Source organism: Poecilia reticulata, linkage group LG3 (genome assembly GCF_000633615.1).
Source record: "Poecilia reticulata strain Guanapo linkage group LG3, Guppy_female_1.0+MT, whole genome shotgun sequence".
Taxonomy (NCBI): Eukaryota; Metazoa; Chordata; class Actinopteri; order Cyprinodontiformes; family Poeciliidae; genus Poecilia; species Poecilia reticulata.
In genome coordinates, this window is record NC_024333.1 from 19,387,852 (window position 1) to 19,403,037 (window position 15,186).

The 15,186-nt window shown below is 41.1% G+C and overlaps 1 protein-coding gene across 3 annotated transcripts in view; it reads left to right on the forward strand.

The window, feature by feature from the left end:
* The window catches only part of znf821 (zinc finger protein 821), a 16,377-nt gene extending 1,239 nt beyond the window's left edge, over positions 1 to 15,138 (forward strand). The window contains exons 1-6 of one of the 3 annotated variants that reach the window (XM_008405353.2): positions 583 to 1,147; positions 7,316 to 7,447; positions 7,575 to 7,693; positions 9,175 to 9,273; positions 10,370 to 10,536; positions 11,610 to 15,138. In XM_008405353.2, coding sequence (XP_008403575.1) covers positions 1,108 to 1,147; positions 7,316 to 7,447; positions 7,575 to 7,693; positions 9,175 to 9,273; positions 10,370 to 10,536; positions 11,610 to 12,582 — 1,530 coding nt within the window. In that variant the 5' untranslated portion in view covers positions 583 to 1,107 and the 3' untranslated portion in view covers positions 12,583 to 15,138. Of the gene's footprint in view, positions 1 to 582; positions 1,148 to 7,315; positions 7,448 to 7,554; positions 7,694 to 9,174; positions 9,274 to 10,369; positions 10,537 to 11,609 lie in introns of those variants that run through there. The other 2 variants (XM_008405354.2, XM_008405355.2) reach the window with 2 other exon arrangements.
* Positions 15,139 to 15,186: the final 48 nt, after the last annotated feature.

A 15,186-nucleotide genomic window follows, 5' to 3' on the forward strand; every position in this document is an offset into this window, starting at 1 on the left:
TGCAAGATATGATTCGCTGTGTAAACTCCGTATTTTGTCCACTAGGGAGAGCTATCATGTTTTCCTGCATACCTTATTAATTATAAATTAATTTATGTATTAAGATTGGGAAATTATAAAATTAGTATTTTTTTTCTATAGCACAGAAAATATGTTTTCTTATTCAAATGTTAATTATTGACTCAGTTATTTATTTTATTTATTCAAGTCTTTGACAGAATGCATCTGATGTCTGCCTAGTGTGAATCCATAAACTAGTGTGCGTGTGTTATTTTGTCGTCAAGTGACAATGTCATCTTTGGTCATGTTTACTGATTAAACATGATTCAAGAAAATTGTGCCATCATTACTTCTTGACCATTTTTGAAATTGTATTTAAAGAAAATAGAAATTTTAATTGAATCAATAAATACAACATGGGTAATAATGCTTGTATAATTACATAATATTGATTTTATTTGTGATTTACTCTCTACAGTAATTCAATCAATGCTTGTATAGCACATTTCAGAAACAAGGCAGTTCAAAGTGCTTTACGTTATAAAACCGCAAAAATAAAAAGTCATGAAAACAATATATTGTTACTTTTATGTTGAACATTTCATATGAATCATTTGAATAGGGTTTGAAAATACTGTCTTAATGTTTCTCTACACACCAACGTTTGTCCTCCTTTCTCTTTGCCCGTCCTGACTACACGTCCCGTGATGCAGTTCGGCGCGCGTTCAGATATTTTACATACGGGATCAGCTGAGCTCGCGCTTCGCTCCTACGAGCTGCCAGCGGCTCTGGATCGGAGCGGCTCGGGTCGGCTCGCCGTCCGTCTGTCTGTCTGTCGTCGGGCTTGGACATCATTTTAAACCCCTTTCAGCACCTGGAAGGGAACATTTTTCAAACTAAATCTGGAAGAATGTGACACACAATTGGATTTCTCCTTGTTTACACCTCCGTTAGCGCTTACGTTTCTTCCGATGGAGCGGATGATTTGGAGAGAGTTTGTCCGGTAATTGGGTCCATCGGCTCGGTTCGGAGTTCACCTGGACTGCAGGAGGAACCTTAAGTGGTTCGGGGAGACCTTTAACCCCTCTCCGGTGAGAGGGTGATACTATGTCCAGACGAAAACAGACCAACCCCTTCAAAGTTGACTGTAGGTATCGCAGGTTTTCCATTTTACTGTTTCCAGAGTTTCTTTTTCACATAGTCTGATCCTCTCTGACTAAACTATCATTCCTGCGTGAAGTGTTTCACTTGCCTTTGTTTATACTGTATGATCGCAGTCAGTTCATTAAAAAAGTCATTTTACAATTTGCTGCCATTTAAATATGGCACAGCTTATAAATGTTTGAGTTGGCGGCCTAATTATTGGATGTACTGTCTACTCTACATTACTTCGCAATGATCTAAAGAATACATAATCAAGTCTAATGTCATATATGAAATCTAAAGTTGTGCCAAATTGAACGTGAAAACTCAATAGTCAAAATTAAATGCGTAATATGCAAAAACATACATGGAAAGTATTTAAGTTCCTCGATTAAAGTATGTTTATTTCTAAATAGCATAGCCCAAATGCACATAAGGAATGATGGTAATCACACTTTGATATTCTCTGATCTCTTCTTATCATTTTTATCATTATTTCCGTTTATTGATTAAAAACACACCAGGTTACCAAAACTGTTTCAGTTCTTTTCCATGTTTAACATGTGCAACTGTTTTTGTTAGTCATAATGTAATAACTGCTGAGTTTAATACCCAGGAGCAATCAGAGCCATAACATAAAGGAAACTTGAGCTGAGCATGCTTTCCTACAGGTGGCTTCCCCTTCAGTTCTTTTTTTATTTTATTTATTTTTTGTTAGTGTAGCAGGATTATTTTATACTTTAACAGAAGCACTGCTTTTAAAAGCCGACACATAATAAAAATGCGAATATGTGTAACCCCTGTTTGAGCTTTTACCCTGCCAGGGCGCATGCATTTTTTGTTTTCATCTAAACCATTCAAATTAGAATAAAAATGACTGGAAAGCAACACAAATCACGCAGGGTGCCAAGCAAAGCCTCAGCTGTTTGTGTTTATTACATTTCTACAAAATGTCACTCTCTTTGCACACAATCTCTGTTAGACGCTGAAGCTGCACGATATATTCAGTCACAGTCCTCATCGCAGTGTTTGTGTCAATATAACAAATTCAAACGACTGCTTCAGTGCAATATTTTATAGGCTATAAGATTTCAGGAACATGCATTGTAACTGCTTGCCAGTGATGTATTCAGCCTCCTGTAGGGACATGCACACCTGATATAGATCCTATTGATCGAGATCTTAAATCTTAGGAAGATTCCTGGTAATATTGTGAGATTTAAGAAAAGAGAGGAGTCAAGAGTACTTATGTTCATCAAAATATTCGTCATGAAACTTTGGAGCAGTGTTTTTACTAATCTGTTCCACATAAATAGAAATCTTTGTATTTTCCCTTTGTAATTTAGGAGTATTAACAAGACAGAAGCTACAGTCTGTACAGAAATATGACTTGGAGTAGCTTTTGGGTCTGTTTTAAATTTTAAAGCGTAGTGATGGGATTTTTAAAAAGAAAATGTCAATTAGTGAGTAAAATATCAAGAATTTGGTTGACATCCAGTTGGTTTGTGTTGACATCCAGTTGGTGTCCTTGTATATCCATTACTTCTGTCCTCCAGCCAGGATCTCCTGGTTGGTCCGCCTGCAGATATCTTAAAGAAGTTTCTCCCACCAAAGAAGAAGAAGATTGCCCTGTGTAATCTACTGAAGTCAGGACCTGCACAGCTCACCTTTCTAAATATAGTTTGGTTAAACTGTAGAAATGCATCTTACTTTTGCACCTACAGTAATCCCTGAAAAGCTCAACAGTCAATATATTGTTACTGAACGCCAGAATCGGAGCTAGAATCCGAAAAGATGACCAAAAACAAGTCGAAGAGGGAACTTTCTATGTTCTGTTTGAATACATTTAACTATAATCTCCTTTGTCATCGACAGACTTCAGATGCGGTGAGTTTTGTAGTTCAGCCCTCCTGTGGTTTGGTTGCTTCACCTGTCTTTTCCTGTGAAGTCTAAATGGCCTGCAGAGAGCTGCCCAGAGCTGAGAGGTTAACGCAGTCAGACTGACTGACAGACTAGACAGCAAGGAGACAGACACACACACACACATGTTTTTATGTATATGCTTGCGCGCACACACACACACACACACACACACACACAAAGGGAGTTCCACGGTACGATTCAAGAGTATGTTGCATGCAGATGTCTTTGTTTTTTAATCTGATGATCATTACAATCCAGAAAAACTGCAGTGAAATTAACTGAATTAAGTCTTTTAGTTTGTTTACTGTTAAATATGAAGATGTTGTTGTTTAATGCTTAACATGATACATTATTTCAACTCTGATCATTTTTTAATATTCTAAAGTTCTGTGAAGTATTTGAACTTGTTTTTCACTAGATAAGATTAGCCCTATATTTCCCTTTTTAGTAGGAACATTTCAGTGTAACAACAGTAGAGTAATAGTCATGGATAAACACATTGGAAACAACAATAAGGTAGAAATAAGAAGTGACGGATTGTAAAATCCTGAAATTTGCAATCGCAATGTAGTAAAATAAAAAAATTTTGTGCAAGAAAAAAAAATGCTGAATACAAACAGAAAAACTTCCCTCCAACAGGTGAAAAAAAAAACTTCTGCAGTCTGTATGGGAATGCAGTCTTTAATGTTTAATTATTAATACTTAATTCCTTGTATGTGCTTATTTTTTCTTATGTTAATGAGCGACATTTCACCTTTACTTCATGCGCCTAAGCAGCCAGACAGCAGTCCTCTTCATTAGAAGGGTTTTATCACTTCATCTTTTGTGTGATATTGGGTCAGCAGATGAGAACTGATCAGATGTCTGGCCCAGCATCCTTGTTCCCCTCCTGTCTGCATGTGGATGGAAGACAGGGCCCCAGCACTTCCTGCACATTCAGACACTGGCTTGTGCGACATCGTGTGTGTGTTTTCGAGGGGACGGCGGCTGGAAAGCTAACGGAGGGGTTTTTGAGTTAAAAAAAAAAAAAAAGACCCCCATTGCTTGGTGTTTGAGTAGAGTTTTGGCATTCTGTCTTTTGTCTGTTTTGTTTAGCACGCTAGCCCTCCACCACCCTGACCCCCCACCACTGCCGCCACCACCACCCACTCCCCTTTCTCTCTCTCTTCTGTGTGTCTGTTGACTGATGAGTTTGTCTCTTTGTCTGGATTCAGTCAGACACTGCGTCACCTCCTGCCTACAGACACACAGACTCGGAGATAACATCACAGTGGCACAGAGACTGGGGGAGGGAGGGAGCAAGGAGAGACAGATGTACAGACAGAGTTCTGGCAATGGGGTGGGAGGGGGGATGGGTATTTCTCACACATCAATCATTGGCCATGTGCCGAGAAGCCAGCTCGCTGTAGTAGTTCAATACCCGGACCCACTGTGCCACTTCTAATGAAAGCTCGGGCTCGTTTTGGGGAAGGGCCCAAACTGCATCCGCACGCCAAGTAAACGAAGCCAGATGACAGAAAAATAACCTGAAGATTCGCGTTTGGACAGACAGAGGGAAAGTGCTGGTAATGGACTGTGATGAGGGGCGTGGTTCTGTCAGCGTCGGGTAGCCAAAGTCCGGAGCCTATCTCTCCCATCTCTGACCCGAGTTACTGCACACCAAAGTAAAATCCCGTCTTATTTCAGAGTACAAGAGGAACTCCCGCCAACACCTCTAATGAGGCAAATGCTGGGAGTCAAATTCAGCTTTCGCGGGGTCAAGTGTAAGAATAGAAAAAGTGGAGGAGGAGTTTTACCAAACCTCGCAACCAAAAGTACTTCCACAGAGCGGAGACATATGGGCTGCCATTGCAGAGCTGCTTCCACCCCCCTCGGAGGCGATGGTATGGATATGGAAGTACTCGCAGGGAAGCAGGGAAGACAGAGGGCGAGCCAGGCTGTTCGGCGTGTGGGTGGTGTGGAGAGAGACGTGGAGAAACACAGTTTGTAGCTCGGCAGAAAGCAGGAAGAGAGGTTGCTGCTCCTGAGGGACTGCAGCATTGCTGTAGGAGCAGCCAGTATGCATTGGTGTGTAAGAACAGTGGGGGTTGGGATGTTAATGAACTTGGTGTTGATGCATAAATACGAGTGGCTTCACCTCGCCGACTTCATATAGTGTTTACACTTTTAAACTAACAAGACATTTCTCTACATCTTGAGTCAATTAAAAAACAGTTGAACATCTTATTTTTTACTGCTGTGCAATGTTTTATTAAAGTCGGCCTCTTGTTAAATAGAAATAGTTGTTAGTTACTCCCATAGGGAAATGTTCTGAATCCAAATTATGTTATTCTGAAACATTTTACTAAATCAACTGAAAGTTTTGCTTGTCATCTCTGTCTCTGCATAGATTGTTTTTTATTCTTATCTGTCTTAATAGGATATCCTTCATGAGGACATGAGGATTTGTTTTGTGGCGTACCTCACGGGTCAGTGTTGGGTACATTGATATTTTGTTTTTACTTACTTCCATTTACTGGGATTACTCTGAATTTTTATAATTCTTCACATCTACATGACTAATCTCAGTTATATTTCTCTTTTAAGCTCCTCCAGATATTCAGTATTGCAATTTCCTGCTCATAACTTTTCCTGAATCACATTGTAAGCCAGACCAGAGAGTCTTTTGTTTAGCAGCCAGGTTCGGCTTACGAGATATTTTATTGACTTAGATGTTTAATCTACTTCTTGTTCCTGTTCATGCCATTCAAGAAACATTTCAGAAGTCAAACATCTGGTCTACCCTGCAGATCTGGAGACAACTATCTCCATCTCATGCCTGGTTTACTGTGATGCCTTGTTTACTGGTCTGGACAGATCACCAGTTTCTCGCCTCCAAACCATTCACAACGCAGCAGCCACAAGTCTCTGTGGCTCCAAAGCTGTGGAAAGGCTTTAATTTGCTGACTCTGTGGACCTGTTGAAAATATTCTGCTTTTATCAATCTTTTATGTAAATATTATATTGTAAATCCTTTTACTTGAGTTATGCAAATTATAATTCAACTTTTTCTGCATTGTACTGTCCTTTATGTCTGGAGGGCAATAGGTAAATTAATTAATAAAGAAAACTTGCATTATAGAGGTGGCATCACAAAACAACAGTCTATGGTTGAACACTTTCATTAAAATTAATGTGAAAAGGTGACGAAGCACTGAAGGCAGTTCAGACATTACAATAAAAAGCTTATGACTGATATACAATAAAATCTAATTCGTACATTCAAAGACTGAATCTACCACCAAGTCAAAATCCTATCTACAGTCAGATAACAAAAATAAATTTGTTACATTTTAGCAGAAAATGTTACTTTTCCTACTAAAATGATTATTTTCAACCAAAAAAGTCTGCAAAATGTTTAAGAATCTCAACTGGGCTTGTAATGATTAGTCTTGTCTTAACCATTTAACTCTTTGTTAAACTCTCCATGCACAAGTTCATTTATAGGTTTTCATCTTGTTACAAAAACTCAAAGACAGCATTATAATCCTAGGTATGTTTAGGAGCCCTTATATTGTACGGTAAAGGATTATTCTTTATTGTGTGGGTTGCTTTTTTTGCTTTTCTGAAAAAAAAAATACTCCTGTTTCCAACAGTTTGAAGGTAGAAAACAGGCTTTTACCGTCTACTGATAAAAGCTCTGTAAATGTGGGTTTTATGAGTTGTTTTGGTTGTAAAAGTCTGTTGAGGTTATGTCATTATAATCTTTGCAGTGACATCAGTGTGCACATACACCTGGTCTCTAATTGTATGGTTTTTAGTGAGCTCACTAAAACTGACCTTCAAAATACTGAACTGTGATCGAGAGACTTTGTTTAAAAATTTAAGCAATACAAATTAGTAAAAACCTGCAAATTAGAAAATGGTGTCCATTTTTCTACTGCATGTCTTGGTCTCACCTGCATAATAAAGTAAAAATTAAGTTCAGTTTGGGAGCTGTGGTGGCGCAGGGGCAAAGCACAACCCACGTATTGAGGCCTTGGTCCTTGTGCCGACGGTCGCAGGTTTGATTCCCACCCTGGTGACATTTGCCACATCTCTTTCCTGTCAAACTACTTTCAAATAAAGGCAACTACAAAAAAATTAAGTTCAGCTTTTATTATCTATGGGAAAATAGCAGAAATCTACAAGAGAACAGTTACCAGAAAATCTGAGCATCACAGTTTGCATACTTGAACCTCACCAAATTTCTGCTGTTCTGATTTCCCAGGGCCATTTCACACTTTGGGCTTATCGGGACTCCAGCACACCATTAACATGGACGGCAGGGACGAATTCACCGAGGACGGCGAATGCTGCAACAACAACTCGCAGGAAGTCCAAGGACAGGATAGCCTTACAGGTACGGGCCGGAGGGGCCCGGCGGACTCTGCGGGAACGTCCTCGGACTGAGGGGCGTGAGTGAAAATAAGCCCTGCTCTGTGCTCTGTTGTCTGTCTGTATTGATAGGGCTGTGTTTGCCTCCATAGAAGACAGCGATAGCGACCCTGACAACCACGGCGAAGACTCGTCCTCCAACGCCTCTGCTGACGACCACATGACTGCCAACAGAGCGCAGTGCCGCCTTCAAGGAGCGGGCGTCAAAGTGGTGAGTCGGCTGCATGGTAGCCGGCCTCTTTTGTCGTGACCGTTTTGTTATGGATTATTCCTCATTTTGGGTTTGGCCACATGTTGGAGGGCGGGGGAGCATTCAAACCAAACCTGACAGAGCTCAGAGGATGATGAAGTCTACCCAGCGACTCCGTCTGGAACACCTCCGTCATTTTGAGGTGTTTGGTTTGAAGGATGTCGTTTAAGAATCTGTGAAAGTCTTAAACCTGACAGGTGAAGCTTTTCTTTTATGTATTAGTGTTTTTTTTTATCAATACACACACACACACACACACACACACACACACACACACACACACACACACCTACACACACACACACACACACATATATATATATATTTGCACACTAGAAAAGATTAATGAAAGCTCTTTGATCAAATCATTTTTCTTTTCTCCTATAGCATAAACTCACACAATTAAAAAAAAAAAACTACAGACAGTTGGATCCTCATCCACTCCTTGGTCATCCAAAGTCCTGCGTCCTCTATTAGTTTATCTTCTAGTGAACTCATGACTCTAGTAATAAATTAGCCAGCGAAACTTCAAGTATTATATCATTATATATGTTGCACAACTCTTGGATTCAGGTGCAGAGGTCATACGGTTATGGAAGAAGGTTCATTTCGTATTTGATGGCCTATTTCTGTGTTAATTAGGCCGTAGATGTTGGATCATTATTTTTGTGAAAGAGGCCACTGGATTCTGATTTAAATGCACTCTAACATGAGTTTCACAGCTTTCAGACAAGAAACAAACCCACAGCATTACGGATCCTCCACTGTACTTAACTGTGGACACGAGGTGCTTTTCCACATATTCATTCTTTATTTCCCATTGCGCAATTGTTTGTAAAATGCTCAATCTTAGACCCTACAGATGACCGACCACCATACCGATCACTTGTTAAACAAGTGGAAACCCAACACCTTACGCTTTGTTGTGGTTCTCTTACACAAAGCATTAACTGGATTTTAACCTCATTTTGATTCTGCTATAAAATGGCACTCAAAATGCACCAGAATTACATGGATCAAATAAGCTTATTTGTTGGCAGACTTTTTCTTTTTTTTGAGCAGTTCAAGGTGTGAAAGCTCTGCTTTCGCCCAATATGCTCTGTGGAGGTACCTTCTGTTTCCAAGTGCTCTACATTTCAACTTGTGCATGAGTAACATCTGTGACAGCGTCATGTGACCGATGATGACTCACTGACTTTTGCACAGTCATACACTCAGCACATCGTCCTACACTTACAGTTAGAAATAGCTTCCACGCAGGCTGACGTTAAGCTTGATACAATGCCTTCGTTTAAATCATTAAAGGGGTGAGCTTCATCGCACACCCGAAGCACATGCGTTTTTTTTATTTTTTATGTAGATTTACTTTTACCGCCCACCCCCACCGTACAGTTCTGCGTGAATAAATCTACTCTAAAAAAATGTGCTTTTATTTTCCTCAGGAGAGTGACGAGGGGGCTGACCACAGCAACAACTTTGTCTGTCCTCTGTGCACGCTGGATTTCAGCAGCCCTGAGAGACTCATTTCACATGTCTACCAGGTGAGAACCGCGTTTTATTGTTTTTTCCAGCTATAAAAACACGGACGACTTAGGAAACTGTTGCAGCATCTTGCATTTTTTTTGTCTCAATTAGTGCGTGCTAGTCAATTAGCAGCCGCGCCGTCCAACATTTTAGAGTCTGCTTGAACAAAAACAGCTCGTTAGAGGCGGTAAATGTGATACAGGTCCGTGTCGTGCCGAGAAAAATGCAGAGCAAATTCTAAAACTGTAGCGTTTTTTTTTTGGTGAGTACAAATATGTATTCAAATTCTCCTGTAATCCAGTTGTTTATGTTACACTAATTAAGTTTTAATTTGAAGTGACAAAGGTCAAAATACTTCTGCATGTGAGCACAGCTACATCTACATTAAAGTAAACATATAGTAGTTAAATAGTAATAACGCTTTATGTTATAACAGAAACACAGATGACTCTGCCAGACATCAACTCCATCTTGTTAGCTGAAAGAACTGTTAAATGGTTCACATCTATTAATTTCTACCTTGTCAGTGCATAAACGCATCAACCAGTTGCAGAAACTTCAATGCGCTTCTTTCTTTTTAATTCTCAAAGATATTTATATTTAGTCTTCAACATTAATCATTCATGAAGAACACGATGCACACAAGTTTGATGAGTACAAACAGTGAGGAGCTTTGCAGGAGCAACACGAAAAAATTATATGAAAACTTCTTCCATTAAAAAAATTCTGATAAATGTTAAAAACATATGATTTAATGGATTAATATCTATGATGATCTTTTCCTTGATTTTATATGTCAGACTCAATTGAAATCACAGTTGGTTAAAGAAACCTAGAAATCTTCATAAGGATTTAGCGCCTTCACTCAGTAAGTAAATATGACATGGAGCAATCCGCTACAGGTTTATAACATCAAGTGTGGAGTTAAACATGGTTTTAAAAACTACTTCCTTTCACAATTGACTTCCTTTAATCCAACCATGGTGACACAGTTTATCCATCTGTCCTCTTTCTAAATTTATAATAGATAAAAACAAAAACAAAACAACAACTGCCTTTTACAGTTTATCACGTTAAGTTTATATGTTTATCTTTCTCCGCTGTCTTCCCCAGCATACAAGCATGATGAGCAACACCAAGAGCTACGTGTGCCCAGTGTGTGGGCGAGCCCTGAGTTCTCCTGGCTCGCTTGGACGGCATCTTCTCATCCACTCTGAGGACCGCCTCTCCAACTGCGCCGTCTGTGGCGCACGCTTCACAGACACCAACAACTTTAACAGGTTCAGATCTGCTGCTGCTGCTGCTGCTCGGCTCTTTTATGCACAAGTTTGCAAGGAACTTGATGTCTGTTGTATTGAATGCGATGGGATTTTATTACTAGAATAGCACACTTTTTTTTATTTTATTTTTTTTAAATAACTCATATATAAGCTGCATACCAAAGCAGCATTTTTACTCTTCCTATTCCTATTGATGGTCAAATTCTTACCAGGCAAGGATGTGATGAAGAAATAAAACATGGCAGGCCAAAAAGTTTCCTAAAGCTGAATGACGTTTAGGTGATGTGTCTCCAGCTGAGCACATCAGAATAAATAAAGAACTCGTTGTCCAGTGAGAGATGAACCAGACTGTATAACATGAGGGATGAATAAATTTAGTCCTGCAATGACAGATCCATAGGAAATAAACTTGCACGTTGCTTAGCAACTGCCATTAGCTTTTTTTTCTTCTTGTTTTTTTTTTTTTTCATTTAAGCAGCCGCGTCAAGGTCAGAATACACAGCGGAAAGAGAGGGAGGGATAAATGATAAAACTCAACAAAGAAAAGTTACAAAATATATGAGCAGTTTAAAACTACCAGACTTTTCTGTAAAATCAGTTCTACTCTCTTCAGATAGTCTGTCGTGTATCTGTGTATGTCAGGGATCTGCAAACTTTACGACCCAGAGACGTTTTGCCATGAAAACATCACAAAGCATAATGAAAACAGAACAATAGGCAGTAGAAATTAAATCAACAGTTACAGTGCAGCAGTTTTTTAACCTGCAAGTCAGTGAAGAAACCTTTGAGAAATGGTTGAAGACAAATGTTTAAAACACATGGATAAGGCAGGTCAGCTGTGAACGACCACGCAAAACAAATCAGACCTCAGCAAACCATCGTAGATTGGGCGTGGCCCTCTCATAATCCAACTTTCTGTCAAGCTTCTGTGGAAAAAAGGCCACAAGAGCCAAAAAAAAAAAAAAATCCTTGAAATCATCAAGACTTGCTATGTGAACGTAGCTGAAGAATTGTCTCAGAGATCAAATCTAAAGTCGAGGTCTTGTTTCGGCTAACCTTCTGTCTTATTACAGGGAAAAGCTAAAGGACGTCCTCGACACAAGCAGGTTGGACATCACTGGCGGACAGGACTCCTGCTCCATGTCCCAGTCCCTCTCCAGCAGCCCTATGAGCAGCCCGGGCTCCAGCACGCATTCCTGCCACGGAGCGGGTCCCAGTCCCAGTTCCTGTCAGGGCCCGCCTCCCTGCCAGGCTCCCGATCCGACATCCACCCTCTGCCAGGCCCATCGCTCCTGCCAGGCCTCCAGCCACATCCCAACCCAGTGTCAAGGACCACGACCGTGCCACGCGCTAAGCCCAGGTTGTGGGCCGTGCTCGGGGCCCGATCAGGGGCCCGCCTTTCCTTCGCTGCCCGACGGGCTCCTGTCCGAAGGTCCGTCGCTCGCGTCCATCCCCGACGCCCTCAACTCCTCCTCTTCGGCCCTACCTCCCATTCCCGACATCATGAGCCCGATGCCCGTCTACCCCGCCGGAGTCCTGCTGGTGTGCAACAGCTGCGTGGCCTACCAGCAGTTGGTGGAGGCGCAGTCTCCGATGCGCAAGTGGGCCCTGCGTCGCAAGAACGAGCCCCTGGAGGCTCGCCTGCAGCGTCTGGAGCGCGAACGCACCGCCAAGAAGAACAAGCGCGCCTGCGAGACGGACGAGGAGAGGGAGCTGAGGCGGCTGCGGGACCGCGAGGCCAAGCGCATGCAGAGGATGCAGGAGACGGAGGAGCAGAGGGCGCGGCGGCTGCAGAGAGACCGGGAGGCCATGCGGCTAAAGAGGGCCAACGAGACTCCAGAGAAGAGGCAGGCCCGGCTGATCCGCGAGAGGGAGGCCAAGCGGATCAAGCGGCGGCTGGAAAAGATTGACCCCGCCCTCAGGACACAGATCGAGCACGATCCCGCCGCGATGGCCGCTCTCACAGCGGACATGAGTCTCTTTCAGTTCCCCTGTCCCATGCCGGTTCCTTCCATAGATAACGGTCTCTTCATGAAGCTGCCATGATCCCTGGGGATCCTATACCCCCCCTCCCAGCCTGTGCCGTCAGGTTCCCATTACCACAGCGAACCATTCCTGTCCCCCATTCCCAGAATTCCTCTGTACTCATGCAAACTTCTTCAATTTCTAATTTATTACAGTCTATAAAAACCTTGGAAACAGGGTTGAGAATGTTTCTTATTCTAAGAGCATGCTGTAAAGAGATTTATCTGTGTTTCGGTGGACTCTCAGAGGTAACAGTACATTCTGGTGGGAGCAGTTTATTCTTGCTTCAACTGAAAAACAAACAAAAAATCATTTGCACATGGATCCTCAGTGAGGGGAGTGTGGACCCCGTAGCTGCAGACCCTCCCTCCCTGGTCCTCCCAGCCCAGTAACTCAGACTCCGGTAGCTGCACCTCTCTCTGTTTTCTAGCTGCTGCCGTGGAACATTCATGTCCAAACTACTACCTCATCCGGCGCCGTGGACGGTCGCTCTCTGTCCTGTGGCTTACCAGCTCCCAGCTTCCAAAGCTACACACACACACACTATACAATAATACAGAAGACGCAGGTCGTTTCCCCACACTTTTAAGTTTTGATATTCCTCTTTATGGCACTTTTAATAGGACACATGCATTCGTTTGTGAATGTTTGTCCCTATTGAGCATGCCCGGTGTTGAAAAGCATTCCCGTTGTCATTATCTTAATTTTTCAACTTTTTTTTTTTTAAACACTGTGTGTAATTTATTGTTTTTTAAAAACTTGGTCTCTGCTGCTGTTATTGTACTGTACATTACATTATTTACCTCTTATATATTTTGGTCTCATTACATGGAAAAAAAACCCCAACATGTTACCTGTTGACCTCAGATTTTGTTGCATTACTTGAATTCTGTCTATGAAGATGCGTTTGCGTTTTATGCTAATTGGTAAACATGCCATTGTTGTACAGAAAGTTATGCTTGATTTTAACCTGCTTTGTGCAATTTCTGTAGCATTTCACATTCGTTGTGAGTCTGCAGTATTTTATGTTATTATTACCACTTAAATATTTTTTTTACATATATATCCACAAGTCTGGAGAGAGAAAAAAAAAAGTCATGTTAAGAGGTGAGAATCATTTACAGGTCTATCTAAATAAAATGTCGTTTGAATGTTAATTTATCTCAGTTATCTAATTCAAGAATTGGATTCATAACAGATGGATTTTTTTTTCTCCCACATTTTTTCCTTCCACTCAATTTTCCATGATTGTGCTAGAATACTGCTACAATCTTTTGTGTCTCAGTTATCCAAATTAATTTAAATAAATTCTTGATATAACTCATTCTTAAATTCTTGACATAAATGAATTGTTCAATAACAAGCTTATTGAGATATACCTGTATGATGCAGTCCACCCCTTTGTTAGCACTGAGGCTTGTTCATTTCCAGGATGTGTTTTTATATTACTGATCCTCATTCCAGCACATATTTATGCAACATGATACTTTTGTTTTCCTGTAAAGGTGTTTTGCCGTATTTTGCTGGTATAATCTGTTTCATATTTCACATGGCCGTTGTTTACAGCTGTACGGTTACCTCCACTCCTCCTGATTTCTCCAGATGCAAAACCTTTCATCGCCAAACGAGCAGTTTCAGTCTCTCCAAGTAGTGTTTCTGTTTGAGTCCCTCCTAGGAGAGCGACGTCCCGCCTGAAGAAAGCTTGAGATGCGGATCTGGGTCGGGACTTTTTGGCTTTCCTAGGAGTGCATCAAACCTCTATGCAACAGATTTATTGTTTGTGAAGGACAAAAAAAAAAAAAAAAAAAAAAACGATTTCACTTTTCAAAGAAACTATGCAGAACGCAACTTCAAAATGTTTCAACCGAAATTCAGAATCTGAAGCTCCGCTTTCTCAGGCAGTTCAACTCAGTGAGAGGGCTCAAAGCCCAGAACGTCAAGATGGATTCACAAACTGATCGCATCACGTTTGGGGAAGAATACGTTACATCGTTTTTTTGTTTGTTTGTTTTTGTTTTTGTTTTTCAAAGTTCAGCGCATTACAGCAACAAGATCTCACTGCCATCCCGTAGTGGCGTTGTCTGCTGAAAGCGAAGGCTTCAGGTTTGGTACCCTATGAATGCTGGGTATTCTCAAGAGGCGACGCCGTCGGTCTGCTGTGAACCAGCGGCAGGACGAAAGTTCGCTCACTTTGGGTTAGGTTAACACTGCATGTCCCTGAAACTGCACTAGTACTAGAGTTGTTCAGTATGAGCCTGTGTTCTGTTAGTTTATGCCTGCTTTTTTTTTAATAAATTTTTTTTAAACGGTTTAATTAAAAAAAATTAAAATGTTGGCCTTTTGATATTAATGCTATCAGGATTTTTCTCTCAATGTCCATGTTTACAAAATCTGTATCTCTGAAAAAGGCCAAATGAATGAGCTAAACTGCAACGACATGCCTGGTTGTCAGATCCATGTATTCTGATTGGATGGCCCTTCAGGGACACCGTCCTCTCTGTTACTGACTCAAAAGATGTACAGACCATGATGAAACCTGGTAAAGAATGTGGAAATAAACATCACGTTTAATATGAAGCCAGTGTTTACCTTCTTTAGGCAGTCACTCATACTCAACAGCACATC